The following is a 24,108-nucleotide window of genomic DNA, read 5'->3' on the forward strand; positions in this document are numbered from 1 at the left end:
CCAACAGGCTCCAGTGACACACAGGTGGTCAGTGCAGGGGGGCACATTCAGCAGAGAGGAGACCTGTGTGTAGTCCTTGCTATGGAGCTGCATGATGTGTCTCCATTCAACTCAAGCCTCCCTTCCACCATGGTGAAGCTGTAATAGAAAGAGCCTGCCTGGATTCCACAAGGAATTCTGAGCCTTTGATCTTCAGAGGTCTGAATCCCCAGCAAGGACAGGGACTAAGCCTCTTAAGACCCTAGTGTATGGGACCTGCATTGTGCCATGTGTCCAGCAGTGCCCATCACACAATAGCCATTTATTAGAAGGCTCGGGAGTCATCTTTTTGTTTTCCTCATGAATTCTCACCCTGACCACAGGCCTCTGGCAAGAGGAAGGAAACTGCCTTACCTACCTCCATGTGAAAAACTGTTCCCAGGTGAGATTGACCCACCAAGAAAAAAAGGGTGAATAAGAGACAGAGGCCAGCATATGACAAGTCCCTGTAACAACTATGGCCAGCAAGATACTCAGATCATTTCTCAGCATCCCCAGACTGGGTCTGAGAAATCTCATGTTGTAAGTCTTGGTGCCTGATCACCTGAATGACCACAGACCTGTACTGAAGATGGCAATGCTCCAGATGCCTTCCCCACAGGCACTCACTAATCAACAGAAGGTCTAGCTGCCTTCCCACCAATAACTTTCACTTTACCAGAGGGGCTCTATATGCCTTTGCACTACTCACAAGCAAGGATTCCAGCTTCCCTCCCCATCTGTCCTTCTTTTGCCCATAGGGGCTCCAGCCTCTTTCCCTCAATTGCAGGAAACATCCTCCCACTGCTCAAACATGCACAGAAGCCATTCACAGGATGGCAGTCAAGCCCCATGTCCTGTCAATAAAGTGCTCCATGAAGATCTAGGAGGTCTCATTCCTCTCTGAGGCAACATCTTCAAGCCCTCAAAGATTTGCATGGGTAGCATACCAGATGAATTTCCTGCACACAGTAATCAGATCATCCATCTTGAAGAGGGGTCCACTAGACAGCTGCCTACCATGTTCAGCCCAGCAGAATCAGCATGCTCAGCTCCTGGAAGGAACTGAACATCATTGGGTCCTCCCTATCCCGGGCCAAAAAAAACACAGGATTGGGGCTGCACACAGAGGACAAAGGGCAACCCTGGCACTCCTTTATAAGGTGACAGGATCCAAGCTTGGGGCTGTCTGATCCTAGGTGTTGTTTTGAGTGTTGTCCATTGGCCTCTGGGAAGCCTGGGCAGCAGTGGGGCAGCCATGGAGCTGCTGACTGGAGCTGGCCTGTGGTCTGTGGCCATATTCACAGTCATCTTCATATTACTGCTGGACCTGATGCACCGGCGCCAGCGTTGGACTTCTCGTTATCCACCAGGCCCTGTGCCATGGCCTGTGCTGGGTAACCTGCTGCAGGTGGACCTAGATAACATGCCATACAGCTTGTACAAGGTGAGTGACATAGTGATAGATGGTAACTGAAGTAATGGTATCTGCAGTGGCACATACTAGGTCTTAGGCCACAGGTCAGACAGGGATCTAGACCTCCAAGAGGGGACAGGCAGAGAAATGTTTTGGTAGCAGCCACTGGGATTTCCTAGAGCAAAATTTTAGAAGACAAATTCCAAGAGGTGAAGCAGGATGTGACAACAGGGTTTAGTCAGTTTGGACAGGGCAGCAGCCATAGAGGACAAAGGTCCATTATGGCCCTGTCAAAAACAAGGTCTTGGCCTGCTGTGATGTCTACCAAAAATGTCATTTAGGACACTGAGTGGAGAGAGTGACTGTGGCTGCCTGAATCTCTTGCTGCTGTGTGCTCTCTGGCCTCAATGCCCATCTCGAGAAGCCAGAGTCTCTTCATGAATGTTGACATGCTAAAGAAATCAGGACAGTTTTCTGGATCTGACAAGGTCACCACTGGGGAGTCACATCTACTGTGATTCCTTTGCTGAACTTAAAAGATAAGACACCGCAGTGGTAGGCAGCCTCACCAGGATGGGGATGAAGCTCAGTGAGGAGCATTTTCCCAGGATACATGAGGAGCAAGTCTCAATAACAAGCAAGACACACACTAATGTACATGTACACACATACATATGGACATACATACACCTATGCACACACACACTCACTTTCACATATACAAACATGCATGGGTAACCATACACAAATATTCACATAAACACCCAGAAACTGCCTGTGCACACTCACTTTCACAGTTGTACTGGCTGGTTTGTGGAGCAACTTGACAAAAGATGGAGTTATGACAGACAAAGAGCTTCCTTAAGAAAATTCCTCCATGAGATCCAGCTGTAAGGTGTTTTCCCAAATAGTGATGAGGCGGGGTGGGTTCATTATGGTGGGTGGGCTGGGCTGATAATCTTGGGTTCTATAAGAGAGCAAGCTGAGCAAGCTAGGGGAAGCAAAACAGTAAGTAACATCCCGCCATGTCCTCCTGTTTCCTGACCTACTTGAGTTCCAGATCTGATGTTTTTGGTGATGAACAGCAACATGGAAGTGTAAGCTGAATAAAACGTTTCCTCTCCAACTTGCTTCTTGATCATGATATTGGTCCAAGAATAGAAACCCTGACTAAGACAACAATGTTTGGGAAGTAAGCCTTGTCTTATGATCTGTGGGCACCTCCATTTTCTATGTTTCCTGCCCCTCTACTTCAGCTTCAAAACCGCTATGGTGACGTGTTCAGCCTGCAGATGGCCTGGAAGCCCATGGTTGTGATCAATGGACTGAAGGCAATGAAGGAAGTGCTGTTGACCTGTGGAGAGGATACTGCTAACCGCCCTACAGTGCCCATCTTTGAGTACCTGGGTGTGAAGCCTGGATCCCAAGGTAAAGGGCTGTGTGGAGGGTGGATTTGGGTTCAGACATGTGGGAATAAGCAGAGGAAGCACAGGTTATGAATGTGGGTGGGAATGTGGTCAAGCAATTCACGGAAGAGTCATTGAAATCCAGGAGGACTACCCAGAAGGCATGCACTGGATTGTGATAGCAAGGTTTTAAGAGGCTATTGGCCAGGACAGAACACAGAGGAGAGGAGAATTGATGAGAGCAGGAGACAGCAGAGCTGGGTGTTCTTGGTTACACACCAATGTGTCTGCAGGTGTGATTCTTGCACCCTACGGACCCGAGTGGCGGGAGCAGAGGCGATTCTCTGTGTCTACCCTGCGCAACTTCGGCCTGGGCAAGAAATCACTGGAGGACTGGGTGACCAAGGAGGCCAGACACCTCTGTGATGCCTTCACCGCCCAGGCTGGTGGGTGATGGGTGAGGGATGTAGTTGGGCACAGGGAGACATGGGCAGTCCATTGACTTGCTTGCATCTCCACTCCATCTCCACTCCCAGGGCGGCCCATCAATCCCAACACCATGCTGAACAACGCTGTGTGCAATGTGATTGCATCTCTCATTTTTGCCCGTCGCTTTGAATATGAAGACCCTTACCTCATCAGGATGCTAAAAGTGCTGAAAGAATGTTTCACAGAAATCTCTGGCTTCATTCCTGGGGTAGGAGGTTCAGGGCAGCCTACAGAGACACTTCTGTGCAGTCCGTCTTCCCTGAGGGAAGCTATGTGCCAAGGCTGTGAGAGAGACCTTCTGGGGGTCAACTGCAGGAGGATATGCCTGTTGACATCTGGTCGAGGACATGAGGGGAGAAGTGGACCAAGATCAGGACTTCTGGAAAGGGAGAGAACCTGGGCCTTCTGTTTGCATGGAAGACATAAAACCTGTGGTTATAGTTGGGGTAGAATATTCCTTTGTTCACCTAGGGCTGAGAGAGCCTTTAAGTGTCTCTTGCAAATTTAACAACTGAAGAGGAGGCAGAGGACAGGTAGGGACAAACAGGCTCTGGTTCCATTGTGGAGGAAGATGGTAACTGAGCCTGGTCCAGGTGGATACCGAGCATCACTAGCACCGAGGAGCCAGTCAAATGGTGAGTGGGTAAGGAGCTCGCCAAGCAAGCTAGCCAACCCCAGTTTGATGTCTGAGACTCATGTGGGATAGAGACAATTGACTCCACACACTGTCCTATCATTTGCTTCCAAACACTGTGGCTCATAAGCACCATACATGATCATGATTCACTAATAGTACATTTCGTGAAGAGGAACCTCTGAGATTTCCTTTGTGTCTCTCACAGGTACTTAATGCGTTCCCAATATTCCTGCGCATCCCAGGACTGGCTGACATGGTCTTCCAAAGTCAGAAGTCCTTCATGGCCATACTGGATAACCTGTTGACTGAGAATAGGACCACCTGGGACCCTGACCAGCCACCCCGAAATTTGGCTGATGCCTTCCTGGCAGAGATAGAGAAGGTGACTGGCAGCTCCAAGAGATGTAGCCAGGGACTGTGGACTGAAATCTGTGATCTGTGAGGTCTGATGTGTAGGGTTTTGTGTATCACCAAGTAACTCAGCACCTGGGCTGTCCTGGGGACAATGGGAGGCCATGCAGTACTTCCTCTCCCTACTGAGCCCATCCTTTTTGTTGTTTGGTTTTTTTTTTTGTTTTGTTTTTTTCAAGACAGGGTTTCTCTGTATAGCTCTGGGTGTCCTGGAACTCACTCTGTAGACCAGACTGGCCTCGAACTCAGAAATTCACCTGCCTCTGCCTCCCAAGTGCTGGGATTAAAGGTGTGTGCCACCACGTCCGGCTTGAGCCCATCTTTTTTTGTGGCCCAGGCCAAGGGGAATCCTGAGAGCAGCTTCAATGATGAGAACCTGCGCATGGTGGTGGGTGACCTGTTTACTGCAGGGATGGTGACCACTTCAACCACACTGTCCTGGGCCCTGCTGCTCATGATCCTGCATCCAGATGTGCAGTGTGAGCCTGGTAGGGTTGGGAGGGAGGTAGAGGCACAATCCCCAGTGACTTGAGATTCTTGTGGCACCCAGTGCTAACTCAAACCAGACTCCAGTGCCACTCACTCTTGTTTCTCACATTGCCTCAGCCCTTACCATGGTTGTAAGACAGGGAAGTCCCCTGTGACTGTTTCACTGAGAGGATGCTGTCCCTCCAGGCAGAGTCCAACAGGAAATCGATGCAGTCATAGGGCAGGTGCGGCATCCAGAAATGGCAGACCAGGCTCGCATGCCCTACACCAATGCTGTCATTCATGAGGTGCAGCGCTTTGGGGACATTGCTCCACTGTCTTTGCCACGCATCACAAGTCGTGACATTGAAGTGCAAGACTTCCTCATCCCCAAGGTAGGCCTGGGCCTGTTACTACTTCATCATGATCACTATCCCACAAGGGCAGAAGACACCAACACCACCACGTCCTATTTCTAATGTGCTCAAAAAAAAAAAAAAAAAAAAAACAGAGTTCACGCATGCTGCAGCCTTTTAGAGTACTCAAGAAAGAGAAATGTGAAAGAAAATGGCCAAAGGGCACTTTATAGAGCATTGCACACAGGGATGGTTGCTGGGCAGGTCAACCAACGGTTGATCTTTACAGGGCCCTGCAAAGTGCTCAGAGGCTCAGGGGTTGAGGTTGAATTAAGAGAATCCAGTGTGTGCAGAGAAGTTTTGCCTGTTATCCTGGTGACCAGTGTCTAGGCAGTCCCACCCCAGTCCATGTTCAAACTATGTGCCTTCGGCCAGGGGACGACCCTCATCCCCAACCTGTCCTCCGTGCTGAAGGATGAGACTGTCTGTGAGAAGCCCCTTCGCTTCTATCCTGAACACTTCCTGGATGCCCAGGGCCACTTTGTAAAGCATGAGGCCTTCATGCCATTCTCAGCAGGTGACTGCAGTCTACTTTCTACTTGGCTGCCTGCCTTTTCTCAGGGTGCCTTGGAGGGTGGAGCACCAATCAGGTCCCAGACTAACTGAGCCCTCTTCCACACACAGGACACAGAGCATGCCTGGGTGAGCCCCTGGCCCGCATGGAGCTCTTCCTCTTCTTCACCTGCCTCCTGCAGCGCTTTAGCTTCTCAGTGCCCGATGGACAGCCCCAGCCCAGCAACCATAGAGTCCATGCTATTCCAGTTGCCCCTTCCCCCTACCAGCTCTGTGCTGTGATGCGTGAGCAAGGACACTAATTCCAGACATGCTAGGCAGGACAGGCTGAGCCATGCAAAATAAACCAGATTTGTGGTTGCTGCTGTTTTCTGCTTCAACCCCAGCCCTCTCTTGGTGAGTCCTCGGACAATAGTCTCCAACCAACCTTCCCGCCTGCCTCATCCCTCCTCAAGGGCCAACTTGACTGCCGTGATCAAAGTATGTTCTGAGCCTGGACCATTATTATGGGGCTGCAGTTTCAGCACTTGGGAGCCCAAATCAGGAGGATGGTGTGTGTGGTGCTATCCTGGGATATATATACAGCAAGGCTTAGGTCAGCCTGGGCTATACAACCAGGAGATTCTTCCTGGTCAAACTAAAGCAGAGCTACGAAGAGGATGCACAAAGAAGAAAGGAAGGAGGGAGGGGGTAAAGGAGGAGGAAGAAAGAGAACAAAAATGTAGGTTGTGTTCAAGAGTGACTTCTGACCCTGTGTCATCCCCTGAGACTCATCAGTGGTCTCTGAGACAGGTGTAGCAGGATTCCACTAAGAGTCAGCACTGCTCCTGTCTGGAGACATGACATTGTGGTCTTCAGCACCCTGTGGTGTCATGGGTGACTGGAAATTCTCCCAGGGACAGGAAGGCTGCTGTCCTCACAGTGTTGACCACACAGGAATGACAGAGAATTCAAGGAGCAGCAAGCAAAGTAACAGCAGAGCTCAGGGAGTTTGGCACACTCCCACCTGTCTGTCAGATGTGTGAGAGGATGAGATTCCCAGTCACCAGTGTGACTCAAGCTGAGGACATTGCTCACAGGGATCTTCAGTGAGCCTCACTGTCCATGACTTGGTGGGTGCCAGAGAGATGGAGCACCCACATGGCTGACCGGTCTCCACACACTCCAAGTCACACCCAGATAACCATGGACCACTTGCCTAAATCCCTGTTGCTGGTGTCAGCGATGCCACATGGCCCTCAGCCCCAGCTGTAAGGAGACACTGCTGTCAGCATGTCCCAGGCTCTCAGTCAAGGTCTCACAGCCTGACAGGACCATGTCCTGGACTGTGTAGGACAGAATTCCCCAAGCTGAGGTTGCTCTTCAGCCCTGGCCACACTCCTTGCCATACCAGGCAGATTGATGAGTGTGTCTGAGCATCTTTTTTGTTTTATTTTGGTCAGCATCACTAATATTCACCAGCATTAACATTTTATTTCTCCTGGTGTGGGGGACCCCAAGGCCTATCTATGCTCAGGCAGCGAGCTCCAGTGAGTCACTCCCAGGTCATCCTCTCTTACAGCTCGGGGCTGCAAGTCATTCCCAGTGTGCAGCCACTACTGCAACCCCTCCCCAAGTCACTTCACCTAGTAAATGGTGCTCTGCACTCCAGGACAGTAGCTCCCCTTTCTCTCCTCTGCACAACTCCAGCACACATCATTCTGCCTTCTGTTTCTGTGACTTGATAGAGCGCAATTATGCACTATCTTTCTGTGACTGACTTAAACCTTTAAGGCTCCTTCATGTTCAGCTGCTGTCACACTATCACACTAACTTTTTGTTTGGTTTGGTTTGGTTTGGTTTTTTGAGACAGGGTTTCTCTGTGTAGCCCTGGCTGTCCTGGAACTCACTCTGTAGACCAGGCTGACCTTGAACTCAGAAATCTGCCTGCCTCTGCCTCCCAACTGCTGGGATTAAAGACGTGTGCCACCACTGCCCAGCTATCACACCAACTCTTTATAGTTGAACTGTAGGAATGAATGCTGCTCACCCAGAATACACTGGTCTTTCTCTTTCAATTACAGTAGATAATCATGAAATATCTGAGAGAAGGGCTCCTCATTCACAAAACTTTCATGGAAGTATCTTGTTTCTTACAACTCTCATTTGTTATTGCTATTAATCTCTTGATGCCCCTGATTTATAAAATAAACATCATAGTGTGTATATATATTTTTAAAGCTTATAGTGGCTGGGGAGATTTGCTCAGAAGTTAAGCATTCTTACTGCTCTTCCAGAAGCCCCAAGTTACATCTTATACATACACTGAAGACTCAAAGGCAAAAGTAGCTCCATGGGAATCCAGCATCCTCTGGCCTCACAGGGCAATAGGCACCCATACAAATGTCACATACACACACTTGCACATGCACACATAAATTAAACGGTAGTAAATCTTTAAAAAAAAAAACCTTTATTTTTATTTGTTTCTGGGGTTATTTTAAGCATCCCCTGGGGGGGGGTTCCACAAAATGAAGATCATATTTTGTGTTCTTTTTTTCCTTTTCTTCTTTTTTTTTTAATCCACTCATCTGTCATTGGATTCTTGCATTCCCTCCTTTAGCCAGTATTAACAATGCTGGTGTGATCATGGATTTATAATTACCTCTTTGGGCATCCTTAAACTCCTGTGTGCACATGTGTATGCCTGTGTGTGTGTGTGTGTGTGTGTGTGTGTGTGTGTGTGTGTGTGTACGTATGCATGTGCACACACACGCATATGTGTTTGGTGTGTCCATGTCTGTACATGTTTATTTGTGGGAGTTCACATATATATTTGCTCATAGGGACCAGAAGTCCATGTCAGGTGTCTTCCTCTATCTTACCTATGTTCCTGTGTGGACTCACCATATAGGTTCAACCTGGCACCTCTGACCATCAAGTGGTCAAAGACCCACTGCCCTGAGTGACTAATGAAGGTATGCTTTTAGCCAATTGGAACAAAAATCCTAATAGTGACATCTTTGAACCTGGCTCAAGCACACTAAACAAGTGCTTTCCTATGAACTCCATGTAGGCTTGGCATCAGACACCTTCCATTGGTACAGGTGTTGGCCAGAAAGCTCCCTCCCTCCCTCACCAGTGTACATCTAGGTTTTTTTTTTTCTAATTTTAATTTTTGCTGTGCTAATGTTTGGATTGGAGTCAGTTGCATCCTAGGGAAGTTCTCTACCTCTGAGCCACATCCCTAGCCTTTAGTGTGTGGCTTTTTCCGGTAAGGGTGTATTTGGTTCTACATGTTGTCCTGTTTTTATTCTTCTCACCCTACCCTCCAAATGTTTGGAGGGTAACTATCCTGTGTGGGTAGAGCAAACAACAGGAAAAGAAGGGATCGATACTTTGTTTCAAAAAGCTGACAGGGAGTTTGTTGAAGCTGATATTGGACATTACCTATATGGTTTTTAGCAGCAGGATTCTCTCTCTCTCTCTCTCTCTCTCTCTCTCTCCCTCTCCCTCTCCCTCTCCCTCTCCCTCTCTCTCTCCCTCCCTCCCTCCCTCCCTCTCTTTCTCTTTCCTCATTTTTTTGGTTTTGGCTATTCTGTTTATAAACACTGTCTAAGCAATTGGAAAATACAGGCAGAATTAGAGAAAAGACTGTCCGAGTAAATGGAAAAAATACCGGTGGAAATAGAGAAGCTTGGGCAAAGAAAGGAAGAATACCAAGAAAAGGGAGAACAAATAGGTTCATCCCCAATGAATGAGTCTGAAAGAGAGAGTTTTCCCCAGGTAGAAAGAGGGGAAGAAACTGTGTCAAAGGGCAGCCAAGAAGTGAAAAAGCATAAGGATGATCAGATGAGACAGCTTTTTTAAGTAAACAGAGTTAAACCTACAGCACCTTTGGAGGACAGGCAGTCCTTGGTCAGAAAAATCACCAACAGCATTCCCAGTACTTATCCAGCATATGCTTGCTAGTCAGGATAATATACATGGTTATGATGAAGGAGTATGGTATCCTATAGAAATGAAGGACCTAAAGTAGTTAATGAGGCAATGATGTCTTACAGGATGCACTCACCCTATGTGAAACACTCTCTAAATAACTGGGCTACTCAAAGTAGAATTATTCTGCACTCGAATACTGGAAGGAACTGGTAACAGCTATACTAGAGGCTGGTCCTCAATTGCAGTGGTTGTCATGGTAAAGAGAAGAAGCCAGGAGTTTGAAACAGCACAATAGAGTAAGGGGAATTTATATAGTGGTGGACCAGTTGATAGTTGAAGGTTATTATGCTGATATACAAGAACAGGTCCAATTTGAAGATGCAATCATAGAAAAATTTCATTTATCAGCTTTAAAAGCTTGATACAAAGTTGAGGAGCCAGGAAAGAAATCCACATAATTTACAAAAATTATACAAGGCTTTGGAGAAGCCTTCACTGATTTTTTTACAAAGATTTATCTCAGCAATAAATAAGACCATATCAGACCCTAATTCAAGATAGGTGTTGATAGTGACCCTAGCATTTGAGAATGTAAATGCAGAATGTAAAAAAGTCATAAGACCACTGAAGGCATGGGAACTGCCCATAGATGAATGGATAAAGAATATGAATATATCATTCATTCTATATCGTTCATATCATTCTATATCATTCATATATCATGCATGGTTCTAACGCATAACATGCTAATATAGGTCAAGTTATAGCTAGAAGTCTTTGATATCAAAGGGCCTACTGCTTTAATTGTGGGACATTTGAAACAAAATTGTGAACAAGGCATCTCTAAGGGCAATGGTATTTCAAAATATAAATCAGAAAAAAGGTCTGGGCTTCTAGGAGTGTGCAGATGATGTGGCAATGCATCTACATTCAATGTCTTCATGGACCCATGTGTCCGTGTCTAAAGGCAATGATGCTCTAGACTTGGCCATAGTTTAATATCTTACACCATCCCCCAAAAGTTATAAGTTATAAAATATCTACTGGAGTTTATGGTCCTTTGCCCTCAGGGATAGTAGCAATGGTCTTGGGAAAGAGCAGTTTGACTTCCCAAGGATTTATTGAACATCCAGGAATTGTATATGAAGATTTCAAAAGGTAAATTAAAATACTTGCTTATGTTGAGAGAGAGAGAGATACAATTTAACACAGGTGTTAGAATTGCTCAGCTGTTACTGCTTCCTTCTATCAAAGGCATAGCTGCTCTAGTAGAAAGACCAGTAAACACTGGAAATCATGTGTTCTGGGAAACAATTCTTAATAATCAGAGGCCAAAATTAAAGTTACAAGTGAATGACACTGAAATAGAAGGTTTGGTGGATACAGGAGCTAATGTACCTATCATTTCAAAAAAAAAAAATCTTAGAATTCAGAATGGCCACTTCAAAAGATTTACACCCAGTTTCTAGGAACTGGAAAGTTATCTCAGATATAACAATGTGTGTGATGGCTTAAATGTGTGGAACTAGCTCTTTAAGCCCTCCTTCTCTCTAGTCCTCCTTCTCTCTCTCTCTCTCTCTCTCTCTCTCTCTCTCTCTCTCTCTCTCTCTCTCTCTCCCTCCCTCCCTCCCTCCTTCCCTCTTCCCTCCCCCCCCATGTGGCCATGGCCGACCTCTCTCTTTATACCTTCTCTCCTTTCTCCCTTTATTTCTACAGTAAAGCTCTAAAAACATTTTTAAAATGTGTGGAACTAGAAGGCCAATAAGAAAGTTAAGGCCTTAAGTGGCTGACATGCCCATAAATTATGGGGACAAGATCTATTACAGCAGTGGGAAACTGAGATTAATATGCCCTCAATACCAAAGACAATCCCTAAAATAAGGGATGAGATGGAAGATGCTTCAGTGGAAGGTATTTGAAAATGTGATCCAGAACAATCCCATAATGTGTCACTGCTTGTTCAAAATCAGGATGCAACAGGGATTGAGTTTCCAAATTTATAGGGGGTGAGGGGGACTGCACAAATTATACCAACAACCTACCTATAAAATGGTTGACGACAAGCTTGTGTGTGTAGAACAGTGGCCCTTAACTAAAGAAAAAAAATTAGAGGTACTTGAGCAGTTGTTACAAGAACAGCTGGAGGCTCAACATGTAGAAGAGTCTACCAGCCCATGGGACTTCCCCCATATTTGTTATAAAAAAAAAAGAAATCGGGGAAATGGAGGGTGTCAACAGATTTGAAAGTGGTGAATATAGTAATCCAACCAATGGGTCCATTATACCCTGGAATTCCTTTCCCTTCTTTACCACCTAAGGCATGGCCTATGATAATAATTGGTTTAAGACTGCTTTTTTACTATCTCCTTGCAAGAGCAAGGAAAATTTTTTTCTTCACAGTGTCTATCTGCACAACCTACAAAAAGGTATCAGTGGAAAGTTCTTATAGGACTCAAAGGACTGTTAAATAGTCCAACTTTGTGTCAATATTTTGTGCAACAACAGCTAGAAATAATTCATAGTCAATTTCCTCAATCTGTTCTTTACCACTACATGGATGATGTTTTATTGGCTGACTTGGACACAGATACCTTAGAGGAAATGTTTGGTGAAACAAAAAGAATTTTATCTTGTTGGAATTTGCAGATTGCTTCTGTAAAAATACAGAGAGGAGATTCTATCCATTATCTAGGTTATGAAATAAGTCAACAAAAAGTCAGCCACAAAAGGTACAGATAAGAAGAGATCAGCTGCAAGTTCAATGATTTTCAAAAATCAATGGGAGATGTTAATTGGATACAGTCCACCATTGGATTAACTACTCATAAGTAATTTGTTTCAAACATTACAAGGAGACTCAGACTTAGACAGTCCATGAACGTTAACAAAAGAAGAGAAAGGGTTAACTTTAATAGAAAAGAGACTCCAATATGCATATTTGGATTGCATAGATCCCAAACTGGACTATATTTTAGTTATTTGGCTTCTACTCATTCTCCTAGTGGGCTCATTATGCAAAGGGAAGATGGTATTTTAGAATGGATCTTCTAGCATACAAAGTAGCTGTTAAGAATAAAAGAAAAAGAATTAAAGAACAAAAAGAAGCATTTACAAAAAGCTACATTTGGCACCTAATGTGGCAGACTGTTTGAAGGAAAAAGAAACAATGGAAGACATGTGGCTACCATTGTGGCTAGGCAGAATGGGAGGCTTGATTTCAAGTAAAATAGAGCAGAGAGAAAGGAGCTAGAGAGAGTAGTTGTAGGAGGGAGAGAGAGTATTAGGATTGGGGAGTAGGAAGAAGTAAGGTCCAGGAAACAGAAGAGTAGAGTCAGAGAAGACAGTTGATGCAGGAAGAAAGAAAACTGAACAGGGCTAGAGAGGAGAAGAGATTTTTGAAGAGTGAAAATAGGAGACAGTTGAAAGTGAATCGGGCTAGCAGACTGAGAAGACAGTTGGTGACAGTTGTTGAGCCAGGAGAAGCTGAGCTGAGCCAGAGAACATATTGTGAGGAGACAGATAAAAGAACTCACAAAGTATTGATAAGAATATAAAGGAAAAAATAGGAAGCAAAAAGCAACATTTACAAAAATACGCTACAATCCCCTGTGGTGTCTGCTTCAGCTTCTGTCATGACTGTCCTATGATGGACTGTGACCTGCCATGACTGTCCTATGATGGACTGTGACCTGCCATGACTGTCCTATGATGGACTGTGACCTAGACGTGTAAGCTGAAACCAATCCGTCACCCCCCAAGTCACTGCTGATCCAAGTGTTCCTGTCACAGCTATACATCACCTCTTCTGTTTCTTTTTTATTTCTGCATTCCTTTCCTCTTCCCCTCCCCCACCCTTGCCCTTCTTGTGTAAGTGGTATCTTAGTATTCCTCTTTGACCCTCCTTTCATCTCTGTTTTATTTGATTTATTTTATTTGATTCCCATTATTTACTTTGGGGATTAAATCAGCATCTTTTAAAACTCATTGTTAGGGTATGTACATAGAGTTGGGGGAGATGCCACAGAGCGCATCTAAAGAGGTCAAAGAACAACATCTGGGATTCAGTTCTCATCTCCCTCCTTGTTAAGGCAGGGTCTCCTGTTACTGCCACACTACATATTCCCCGGAATATGTAGCTGACCAGTGAGCTTCCAGGCATAAACCAACACCTTAAACTTACAAAAACCTTATTTGAATTACAAGTTACCTTCTGGAGTATACAGACACAGGACATCTCGTCTAGTCTCTCTCCCTTCCCCGCTATACTATCTTTGCCACAAATAGCATGTTTATATGTTTTATACTCGTGAAGACAGACTTGTAACCGGTGTTCTATGCATTGGTTTTCAGGCATACAAACAAAAAGAAAGGCCTTACAACCCTTTTTTGTAACAACACTTTTACTGCGTTGTTACTGTGCCCTGTGCTCATTTCTTCTGTGACTGTGAGTTAACTAACTGTCTAGCATCACTTCATTTCAGCATGGAGAACTCTCTCTACTGCGCGCCGTGTATGCTAAGCCCACTGACACCGATAACCTTCTACATTTATCTGGAAATGACCTGTTTACTACTTAATTCCCGAAAGATATTTTTTTATTCTTAACAAAGAAAATGTGGATGATGTTCTCCAGGATGTGCGTGTGTTATCCTGTTGTCTTCTGGTCTCTGTGGTCACTAATGAGAAATTAACTCTTAATCTCAGCATGATCCCCTTGTGTGTAAAGGGTGAGTGAACGCTCTACACTGCTTTTTAAATTCTCACTGCCGTTCCCTCTGTCTTCAGTGTCCCCAAGAACCATCTGTGGCTCACTGTGGTACCTAATCCCTCTGGGAGCACAAGTTAAGTCCCAGCGGACTCTCTGAGTGCTGGGGGAGATAGCAAGGTTTTGACCTTGGACCTGTCAGGGCTGAAGCCTCCTACTCAGAGCCCCGCCTCCTCGTTGCAGTGCCTCCTCCCAGGAAGGCCTCCTCCTCCTCCTCCTCCTCCTCAGATCGGCCTCGCCTCCCGGGAGTGGATCTGCCTCCTCAGAGTGTCCCCCTTATGCTCAGAGTGGAAGCCTCCTCCCCAGAGTGTATCATCCTCCTCAGAGTTGCTCCGCCTCCTTCCCCGCCTCCCCCGCCTCCTCCTCTCCCCCCCCCCCCATTCCTCTCCCGCCTCCTCCTCTTCCTCCTCCCCCTCAGAATGTGCCCTCCTCTTCAGAGTTGCTGCTCCTCACAACTCCCCCTCCACCTCAGAGTGAATCCTCCTGAGTTGCCCTTCTTCCTCTGAGCTCCTACTCCTCCTGTTCCTGCGAGGCTCCAGACACCTCTTGCCTCTCCTCGGCTGAGTTTCAGAACGCACCGGTAAAGGCGAGGATTGCAGGGTTGCAGGGTTGCAGGGTTGCGGGTCTGCCCATTCGCTGCACAAGGGGTGCAAGGCGCCCCCACCCCAACCCCTGAGCTGGGGCTATCTTGGCACTGGAGCGTAGCAGTCCCTCCCCTCTGGGCGGGGCTGGAGTGGGCAGAGGGGAACCTCCAAGGTAAACTGTTTTCGATTGTCCCAAGCTGAGGCTAAGTTGCTAGAACCTCCTAGAGTCTGATAGGGGGCAGGTTTTGGAGGGCTCATCCCCGAAGTCACAGAGCCTGGGAACCCGTCTGTAGCCAGGCCGCAGGGCTGAAAATCTCTGTCCTATAGTGAGCAGAGTGGAGCCTGACCCTGGACCTTTGCATAACCTGCCCTTTGGCGTGTATTCTAGCCTTATCAGGGACAGGCGGTACCTAAGCAAACCAGACCTCTCTCCGAAGACCTCTCTTCTTGCCCTTTGGGGCTCAGCGAAGGTGGGGAAAAGAGGGTGCAGACGGTGAGTGGACCCTGGACCTCACAAACCCTGCTGCACCCCCTGGAGCTGGGATGTTGTTGTCAGTGATTGGCTTAGAGGATCCACCCCCATTTAATTAGGAAAAAAAAAAAATCTACACTGAGCTGGGCACAAAATCCCAGCACATGGGAAGCAGGAACAGGAGGATCTCTGTGAGTTTCTAGGACAGCCTGGTCTACATGTCTACATAGTGAGTTCCAAAACAGCCAAAGCTACATAGTGAGACTCTGTCTCAAAACAGGAAGGAAGGAAGGAAGGAAGGAAGGAAGGAAGGAAGGAAGGAAGGAAGGAAGGAAGGAAGGAAGGAAGGAAGGAAGGATAGAAAAAGAGGGAGTGAAATTCTTTGTATGTTCAGTGTAGAAATTCCCTTTTTTTTTTCTATCACCAACTAGAATGTACAGTTAATAGCTTGTACTCTATCATGGCTATCCCTACCCAGCAGCCCACCCAGTTCTTGTGGGTGTCAGGGCAGCAGCAGACACTGGAGTATTCTCTCTGTAAACAGCCAAGCATTCCTCGTACCAAGAGTCCTACAGTTCTTGCCTATGTTAACTAACAGACTGTTCTAGAGATTTGCTTTCCTTCCCAGCTGTTGGTTTCGTGGGTTTAAGCCAGATTCCATACCATAGCCCAGGCTGGCCTTGAACTTGATGCAATCCTGCTGCTTACAAGTAATCTACCGTGTGTATCTAGCCCTGAAGTTTTGAAAGTGTTACTGCCCACCCACCCCCCAGCTCTGAGGGTGTGAAGGGTCGGAGGTTTTTCCTGAAGGGACTGTCTGAAGGAGCTAGAAAGAGTTGCCTTGGGGCTCCCAAGGAGAACGGCAGAGCAGCTGAACAAAAGGTTTTGGAGTAATTCTTAATGGAACACAATGTTTCAAGAGAAAGTGAATGGAATGTTTTCCAAGTGTTGACAGTGACTAAAGTGGGTCACCAGCTTCTGTGCTCTGTGTTAGGCTTTTATACTGCTATAGCTTGCCCGGTTTGAGACTGCCAGTTCCATGTGTGATTTCTAAGCTCTAGGGCACAGTTCGAAAGTTCATGCTGATGATGAATCAGAGGTTACGACTTTAAGACAGTTGGGTCCAAGTACGTTTTTACTCAGCTACAAACCACCGACCCCTCATCCTATCCAGCTGTCTGGCGGGGAGAGAAGAGGCATGTCCTAAGAGATTTGTTTCCACTGTCAGAAATGCTGTTCAAAGGTCAGGGTCATCTTTTTATTCACAGAAGATACCGGTGGGGAGAATGTGGCAGTTAGCGTCTTGAGCCGTTTGTGCGGCTGCCTGTGTCCTGACAGGCTGTGAGAAGACAACTCTTGGCAGGGGGTGGGGAGGCACTCAACGGAAGACTGTGGTCCTACTAAGTGGGCAGAAGAGAGCCTGTTCAGTGATTATGCTGGGAAGTGTCTTGTGCTCTCGGAAACAGATTGTCAAAAAGGAAGTGTTCCTATTTCTAAGACAACGCACAGGCTTCTGCCCCTTCACTGCCCCATCAGAGTTCTCCTAGATGTAGTCTCTTCTTGCAAGGAAGGGGTGGAGGAGCATTGGAATATAGTGCGGCCCAGTAGAAGGAGCCCCTGGCTCCCCTCTACTCCTGCAGGGTTGCATACTCCGGGAAGCCACTCACTCCGTTCTCAATGAGCCTGTGACCCTGCTGGGTCTCTTCACTGCCTGTCCTATAACTTAACGGGCAACACTCTAGTGTCAAAAAGTAGGATTGGGGACCATGCCACCGAGATTGAGGGTGGACAGATCCTATAAGCAGCCCCACTGTCACTCTGGAGCTCTCTGACAAGGCAGGCACCTTCCCACCCTGGGAAGGTGAAGGAAGAGAAATGGTCAGGCCAGGGGAAAAGCCGTGCTTGCTGTGGGCTCTGCACTCGTGTCTCTGCCTGTAGACACAGCGACAGCAATGGAAGACCATGCAACACATTCAGAGGGCCAACGACATTCCTACCTTTCTCGTGAAAGCCTTTTGGCAATATCGGATCATCTTCCCAAACACATTTCTTGTCACTTTCTTGAGTTTCAGACTTATAAGCTCTATGAGCCCCCTGTCTGTCTGTCTGTCTGTCTGTCTGTCTGTCAGTTTGTCTGTCGAGTGGTACAGCAGCAGGCATTGCGATAGCAAGGAGGCTTCATGAGTGTGAGTGCTTGGTCAAAACTGTGTGTGTGTGTATGTGTGTGTGTGTGTGTATGTGTGTGTGTGTGTATGTGCGTATGTGTGTGTGTATGTGTGTGTGTGTGTGTGTGTGTGTATGTGTGTGTGTAATATATTCATTAATCCCCTTGAGGCCAGATCTACTTCCTGTGTTTGAATGGTCCCTTCAAAGAGAAAGAGGCCAAGGCAGGTGACATATGTAGACTAGAGTACAGGAGTCACCTTGATTTGACTTTCAGAAGAATTCTGATCTGTTATTATTTGGGGGGGGGGTGAGAAGTGAATTAAGAAAGACAGCTTCATCATTTGGAGGTATAGAGAATGAAATTTGTGTGCAGTGTATATATACTCTGTACCTACTTGTCATCCACAGAGACAGCCATACAGACGTGGTTCTCCCAGCTAAGAAAGCAGCCAACTTCTTCAAAGTTGCCAAGTATTGCAGCTGTCTAGAAAACAAGAGAGAAGGGGTGGGGACAGGATGGGGAGGGAGACAAGCTCTCCCCCCCCATGGCACTGTGATTTCCACTCAGCGATGTTGATTGTAACTCAACAAAGGATGCTTTTTTCCTGTTTGGGTCCTCGCCCACAAACAAAGGCGTTTTCATAACACGCCAATGGAATGCTTCTTGGCTGCAGACAGCCATAGTCTAGCTCAGAGGCTGGGAAGTTTTTAGGTTAGAGTAGTATGAGAAGCTCCTGTTAGTCTTGCTGACTCACAGGCTTGTGCAGATGGTTTGGAGAGCTAGGATCTGCATTCTAGTGGGTCTGGAGTAGACAGTGATCAGTCTGGGTCACTAGGAAAAGCCTAGAGTCTTCTCTTTAAATGTTGATGATCAAATAAGCCAGAGGGCCTGGGAGCCTTCTGCGGCAGTGCGCAATTGCTAGCATTTGCCAGCCGCTCGCAGTTTAAGGGTATGGGACACATCTGAGCTGGCTTTTAGCCATCCTGTTTGACAAGAAGCGTGTGGCAAAGTGAAATTGGGCCTGTGGGAGTAGGAGACACCACACCAGAGGCCAGCCAAGCTATGCTGCTTATCTGATGGTTCAGTTCATATTACCTGTGTTCCTTGATTCTGTGGAGAACCTGGCTCTAGATAAGGTCACAGACATCCAAGTACTGAATCTCCTGCTGCGAGGCAAACCCTTAATCATGACTTTCTAATCCCCTACATCATCAGTAGCTATTGCCCGGGGCCTACAATTTTCTATCATTCCTCCTGAAGAGATGTTGCTCCTGGGGAGATGCAAAATGCACACACACACAGGACTTAGAGGGAGGGACCTCTAAGGCCATTGTTCCTGGCCTGCCTTGACCCTTCCTTGCCCTCTGCGTGGTCAATGCAGCAGCTTGGCTTAAGGCAGAGGATAAAGGGCAGCAGCATTTCTTTTACAAGAGTCCAGGCCAGGCCAGGTGAGTTCCCAGGGTCTGATAATACTGTTTGTTGTCCCTTCGTCCTAGGTAGCTGGAGTTAGGATTCAGAAGTGTTTCCAAAGAAACCCAAAGAGCAGCTGGGCAGCCATGAGACTGCCGACGGGGGCTGAACTGTGGCCCATAGCCATATTCACGGTCATCTTCCTGATTCTGGTGGACCTGATGCACCGGCGCCAGCGCTGGACTACCCGCTACCCTCCAGGCCCTATGCCGTGGCCTGTGCTTGGGAACCTGCTGCACATAGACTTCCAGAATATGCCAGCAGGCTTCCAAAAGGTAAGGGAATTTTTGGAGGGCAGGAGAAGCCATGGTGACCACAAGTGGGTGGTGGTAAAACTGCATGCGGGACAGGGAGCTGCCCGCCCCCCCCCCCCCCGGAAAAGCAGGTTAAGAGGCTCCCCGGTGAGGAGAGTGGTGCAGGACCCAAGGTCACGCTGGATTTTTCAAAGGCAACAGCTAGGAGGTGGGATGGGTCCTAGCAGCCAGTTTGAGATGCAGTTAACAGGATGGTAGCAGTAGTGCTGGGGTTGCTTTCCGATTCCAGCATGCCTGTAATTGGGAGGCTAAAGCAGCTAGGTTATAAATTCCATCTTAAACCATCTCTAAACCAAAGACTTCAAGGCCAGCTGTGAAGGTGTGTGCCTCTAACCCCAGCACTTAAGAGGCAGAGGCGGGCATATTTCTTTGAGCCCTAGACCAGTCTGATCTAACATACTGAGTTCCAGGACAGCCCATGCTACACAGTGAAACTGTTTCAAAAAATACAAAAAAAAAAAAAAAAAGAAAAGAAAAAGAAAAACAAAAAGAAAAAGAAAAAGAAAGAAAGAAAGAAATCTAACATTTTAAAAGGAAAAAGCCCAATGCAGTCGTGGAGACCTTTAATCCCAGCATTCAAAGGAAGCAAAAGCCAGCAGATCTCTGTGAATTCAGCACCAGCTTGGTCTATGTATAAAATTCCAAGCCAGCCCTGGCTGCATGCTAAGACAAAAATCACACACACACACACTAAAAGGGAAATCAAGTCATATAGGCTTCATGTTCCTTTTCATTCCACCAGAAGGAAATGTTTTAAGAATGTGGAAGGGGGCACTGGAAAGATGGCCCAGAGGTTAAGAGCACTTCCAGAGGTCCTGAGTTCAATTCCCAGCAACCACATGGTGACTCATAACCATCTGCAATGGAATTCAATTCCCTCTTCTGATGTGTCTGGAGATAGCACCCATGTATTCATATACATTAAGTCTTTTTTTAAAAGGGGGGGGGCGTGGATAGGCCATGATCCTAAACAGGTATTTCTGTCAGGAAATCAAAGCTGAGAGATGGGAAATGCTGGCCTCCATCCTTCTGCTGTTTCAGATTCTCAGACTCCCTTACATCTGTGAGCCTTAATTTCTCTAGACATGGGGATGCTAGTGGGACCAGCTGGCAGATGTGTGACAGACACTAGCAAGGTTGTGATGAGGTGATTGACAGAGTCCAAGGTGGTTCCCCAGACAAATCATAACAGATGTCATCCTTCTATGGGGCTCACCCTGGGTCTCCCCTGCCAAGTCCTATCCAGTACAGCTAAGCGCAGGAATCCAGGCTTGCCGGTAATGCACTCTCCTTGCCTACAGCTGCGGAGTCGCTATGGGGACCTGTTCAGCCTACAGCTGGCCTCTGAGTCAGTGGTTGTACTAAATGGGCTGATGGCCCTGCGAGAGGCACTGCTGAAACACAGCGAGGACACCGCTGACCGGCCACCGCTGCATTTCAATGACCAGCTGGGCTTTGGACCACGCTCTCAAGGCAAATGCAGACAGTGGCGGGAGTGGTGGGCAAATGGGCACTAGAGAGGGTTCAGGGATTAGAGGCACTCTGGGACCTAATTGAGGCAGGGGGATGGGGGGACAGGAACAGAGAAAAGACAGCAAAGGCAGATGGCTAAAGGGTGGACAGAGGATCTTACAGTAGTGATGGGCTGTAGTCATGGTAGAGTAGCAAAGGAGCAGAAAAGAGGGCGAGGTCTCAGGCCTAAATGTGGCCCTCCAGGTATAGTCCTAGCACGGTATGGGCCTGCCTGGCGTCAGCAGCGGCGCTTCTCTGTGTCCACCATGCGTCACTTCGGCCTGGGGAAGAAGTCACTGGAGCAGTGGGTGACTGAGGAGGCCAGATGCCTCTGTGCCGCCTTTGCTGACCATACTGGTAGGTGGTGGATTGGTGGGTGGAGGTAGGTGGAGATAGACAGACAACACCCTGACTGACATTTCTACTCCCAGGACGCCCTTTCAGCCCTAACACCCTATTGGACAAAGCAGTGTGTAACGTGATTGCGTCCCTCCTCTACGCCTGCCGCTTTGAGTACGATGACCCACACTTCATCAGGCTACTGGGCTTGTTGAAGGAAACTCTTAAAGAGGAAGCTGGATTCCTACCCATGGTGTGGGGCTCGGGGGTGTCTGTGCCCAGATAACTTCATACAGTGGAGACTCTCGGGGGCGGGGGTAATAATGGACATGCAGGAGTGACAGGAGAAGGGCATTCTGGGAGGAGATGGACAAACATCGGTGGGAGGGGAGGGGTAGGCTGGGGTCAAGTGCTCGAAAATGATGCCTGTGCTTCCCCATCCGCGTGGCAGCCACACACATCTGTTTCCACAATATGACAGCCCTTCTGGAAGCTCAGGGCAAATGGGAAGGCTAAAGGCTGGCAGGGAGGGACTGTGTCACTAATCTACCCTGGAGGAGGCTGGGACCCGGAGCTGTTCCAAGTGAGCACAGCCAGGAAGCAGCCAGGCCTCTATTGGTCCCTCTCTACCTCTCACACAGTTCCTGAATGTGTTCCCAATGCTCCTGCGCATCCCGGGGCTGGTTGGCAAGGTCTTCCCTGGGAAAAGGGCCTTTGTTACCATGTTGGATAAGCTGCTGACTGAACACAAGACGACCTGGGACCCTACCCAGCCACCCCGAGATTTGACTGATGCCTTCCTGGCTGAGGTGGAGAAGGTGATTGGCAGCTCCAAGAGATGTGGCCAGGGGCTATGGGCTGAGGTCCTGTGAGCTGTGAGGCAAGATGGGTAGAGTCCTGTGTATCACCAAGTGACTCAACACCTTGGGCTGCCCCGGGGACAATGGGAAGCCATGTGGGACTTCCTCTCCCTACTGAGCCCATTCTTTCTGCCTGGCCCAGGCCAAGGGGAATCCTGAGAGCAGCTTCAATGATGAGAACCTGCGCACGGTGGTGGGTGACCTGTTCTCTGCAGGGATGGTGACCACCTCAACCACACTGTCCTGGGCCCTGCTGCTCATGATCCTGCATCCAGATGTGCAGCGTGAGCCTGGCCGGGACTGGGAAGAGAGGAGGAGGAGGGTAGAGGCACAGTCCTTAAACTTACTTAGGACATTTGTGGCTCCCAGCACTCCAGCAAGGACAATGGCTATCGTTCTCCCATGGACCCAGCCCTTACCATAGAGGTAGTGGAGGGACAAGGGGCACCACCCCCTGAGGCTCCTTAACTGAAGTGATGCTGTCCTTCCAGGCCGAGTACAACAGGAAATCGATGAAGTCATAGGGCAGGTGCAGTGTCCAGAGATGGCAGACCAGGCTCGAATGCCCTACACCAATGCTGTCATTCATGAGGTGCAGCGCTTTGCAGACATTCTCCCTCTTGGTGTGCCTCACAAGACTTCTCGTGACATTGAACTACAGGGCTTCCTTATCCCTAAGGTAGGCCTGGGACCCTCCAATGTCTAGTCGGTGTTGCCAGCTAGCTAGTGGCCTGAGCTGTCCACTTAAGACAGGACTGGAATTTAGGCAACCCAGTTCTCAACTCCACAGAACCAGCTTCTCCTGGGTAAGTAAGGGAAGAGAAACAGTAGCAGGAACTGTACGCTAGAATCTTCAAGGCAAGCAAGGTAAAATATGGCAGGAGTGGTTGTAACAGCCACTACCTACAAACACAGGTGACAGTGTGGACATCTGTCACTTGTCACTTCTCCCTGTCATAGTATTAATGACAGGTAAGAAGCCTCTAGGGCTAGGGTTATATGAAAGGATCCAGTCTGTGAGGTAGAGACCACGCATGTGAGCTTGGTGATCAGAGTCTAGTCAGCCCCACCCCAGTCCAACCTCACACCATGTGCCTTCTGCCAGGGGACGACCCTCATCACCAACCTGTCCTCTGCGCTGAAGGATGAGACTGTCTGGGAGAGGCCCCTCTGCTTCCATCCTGAACACTTCCTGGATGCCCAGGGCCACTTTGTGAAGCATGAGGCCTTCATGCCATTCTCAGCAGGTGCCTGGGGGGATGCCTGGCTTCCCTTCCTCTTCCCAGAATGCTTTGAATTGTGAAGCCAGGCCCCTGGCTCACTGAACCCACTAATACCCACAGGCCGCAGATCATGCCTGGGTGAGCCCCTGGCCCGCATGGAGCTCTTCCTCTTCTTCACCTGCCTCCTGCAGCGCTTTAGCATCTCAGTGCCCGATGGACAGCTCCAACCCAGCGACCATGGCGTCTTTGGGGCTCTGACAACCCCATGCCCCTACCAGCTCTGTGCTTTGCCCCGCTAAGAGGATGTATGACATCTCACTCACTGTGCTTGCTGGGGTCCTAATGTGCAATAAAGCATTTTACTCTAAATCATCCCTATGAGATCTCCTGGCTGTAAGGGACCTAGGCAGCCTTCCCATGAGCATCCACGTTCCCTGCTTATTCTTACTTGACTATTTGACCCCAGTGGAAGGACTGCCCTGTTGACCTCAGAAATGACACCAATTCTTGCCTTTACCCTTCCCCCACTTTTTCACTCAAATTGATAATGTTTATACATAGATGCCAACGTCTGGAAGGAGGGCCAGAAGGGACTGCTGAGATGTGACAGTGTTAAGTTACATAGATGAGGGAAGGGCAGGACCTCTCTCTCCTAGATGCCCCCATTTCAGTCCTACCATACAACCAAGGCTAACTGCTTAGCCAG

At 47.9% G+C, this 24,108-nt stretch overlaps 2 protein-coding genes across 9 annotated transcripts; both read left to right on the forward strand.

Annotated features, from left to right (window-relative positions):
• Nucleotides 1–1,191: 1,191 nt before the first annotated feature.
• LOC110310542 (cytochrome P450 2D11) lies at nucleotides 1,192–6,155 on the forward strand. 2 transcript variants are annotated; one of them, XM_021183588.3, is made up of 9 exons: nucleotides 1,192–1,465; nucleotides 2,692–2,863; nucleotides 3,135–3,287; nucleotides 3,378–3,538; nucleotides 4,173–4,349; nucleotides 4,716–4,866; nucleotides 5,054–5,241; nucleotides 5,638–5,779; nucleotides 5,887–6,155. In XM_021183588.3, exons 1-9 carry the CDS (start codon nucleotides 1,277–1,279, stop codon nucleotides 6,075–6,077), a joined length of 1,524 nt encoding a protein of 507 aa, XP_021039247.1. In that variant the 5' UTR covers nucleotides 1,192–1,276; the 3' UTR covers nucleotides 6,078–6,155. The 2 variants fall into 2 exon arrangements, with proteins under 2 accessions (XP_021039247.1, XP_021039248.1); XM_021183589.3 differs by having other exon boundaries at nucleotides 4,716–4,857.
• Nucleotides 6,156–14,837: 8,682 nt separating this feature from the next.
• LOC110310283 (cytochrome P450 2D4) lies at nucleotides 14,838–23,774 on the forward strand. 7 transcript variants are annotated; one of them, XM_021183092.3, is made up of 11 exons: nucleotides 14,838–15,047; nucleotides 15,434–15,538; nucleotides 19,181–19,429; nucleotides 20,770–20,941; nucleotides 21,185–21,337; nucleotides 21,412–21,572; nucleotides 21,961–22,137; nucleotides 22,322–22,463; nucleotides 22,671–22,858; nucleotides 23,285–23,426; nucleotides 23,523–23,774. In XM_021183092.3, exons 3-11 carry the CDS (start codon nucleotides 19,241–19,243, stop codon nucleotides 23,699–23,701), a joined length of 1,503 nt encoding a protein of 500 aa, XP_021038751.1. In that variant the 5' UTR covers nucleotides 14,838–15,047; nucleotides 15,434–15,538; nucleotides 19,181–19,240; the 3' UTR covers nucleotides 23,702–23,774. The 7 variants fall into 7 exon arrangements, with proteins under 7 accessions (XP_021038751.1, XP_085688041.1, XP_021038745.1 ...); XM_085831915.1 differs by having other exon boundaries at nucleotides 19,185–19,429; XM_021183086.3 differs by having other exon boundaries at nucleotides 14,838–15,041.
• The last annotated feature ends 334 nt before the right edge of the window (nucleotides 23,775–24,108 follow it).

The sequence above is a fragment of the Mus caroli genome, unplaced genomic scaffold (genome assembly GCF_978045245.1).
Source record: "Mus caroli unplaced genomic scaffold, Mus_caroli_1 scaffold_16, whole genome shotgun sequence".
Taxonomy (NCBI): domain Eukaryota; kingdom Metazoa; phylum Chordata; class Mammalia; order Rodentia; family Muridae; genus Mus; species Mus caroli.

Excerpts from the sequence above, each read along its gene's own strand:
- LOC110310542 (XM_021183588.3), top strand. The coding sequence starts at position 1,277 with ATGGAGCTGCTGACTGGAGCTGGCCTGTGGTCTGTGGCCATATTCACA. Across the intron at positions 3,539-4,172 it reads TCTCTGGCTTCATTCCTGGG|GTACTTAATGCGTTCCCAAT; the intron begins GTAGGAGGTTCA and ends TGTCTCTCACAG. Across the intron at positions 5,780-5,886 it reads CTTCATGCCATTCTCAGCAG|GACACAGAGCATGCCTGGGT; the intron begins GTGACTGCAGTC and ends TTCCACACACAG.
- LOC110310283 (XM_021183092.3), top strand. The coding sequence starts at position 19,241 with ATGAGACTGCCGACGGGGGCTGAACTGTGGCCCATAGCCATATTCACG. Across the intron at positions 22,464-22,670 it reads CCTGCATCCAGATGTGCAGC|GCCGAGTACAACAGGAAATC; the intron begins GTGAGCCTGGCC and ends CTGTCCTTCCAG. Across the intron at positions 22,859-23,284 it reads AGGGCTTCCTTATCCCTAAG|GGGACGACCCTCATCACCAA; the intron begins GTAGGCCTGGGA and ends GCCTTCTGCCAG.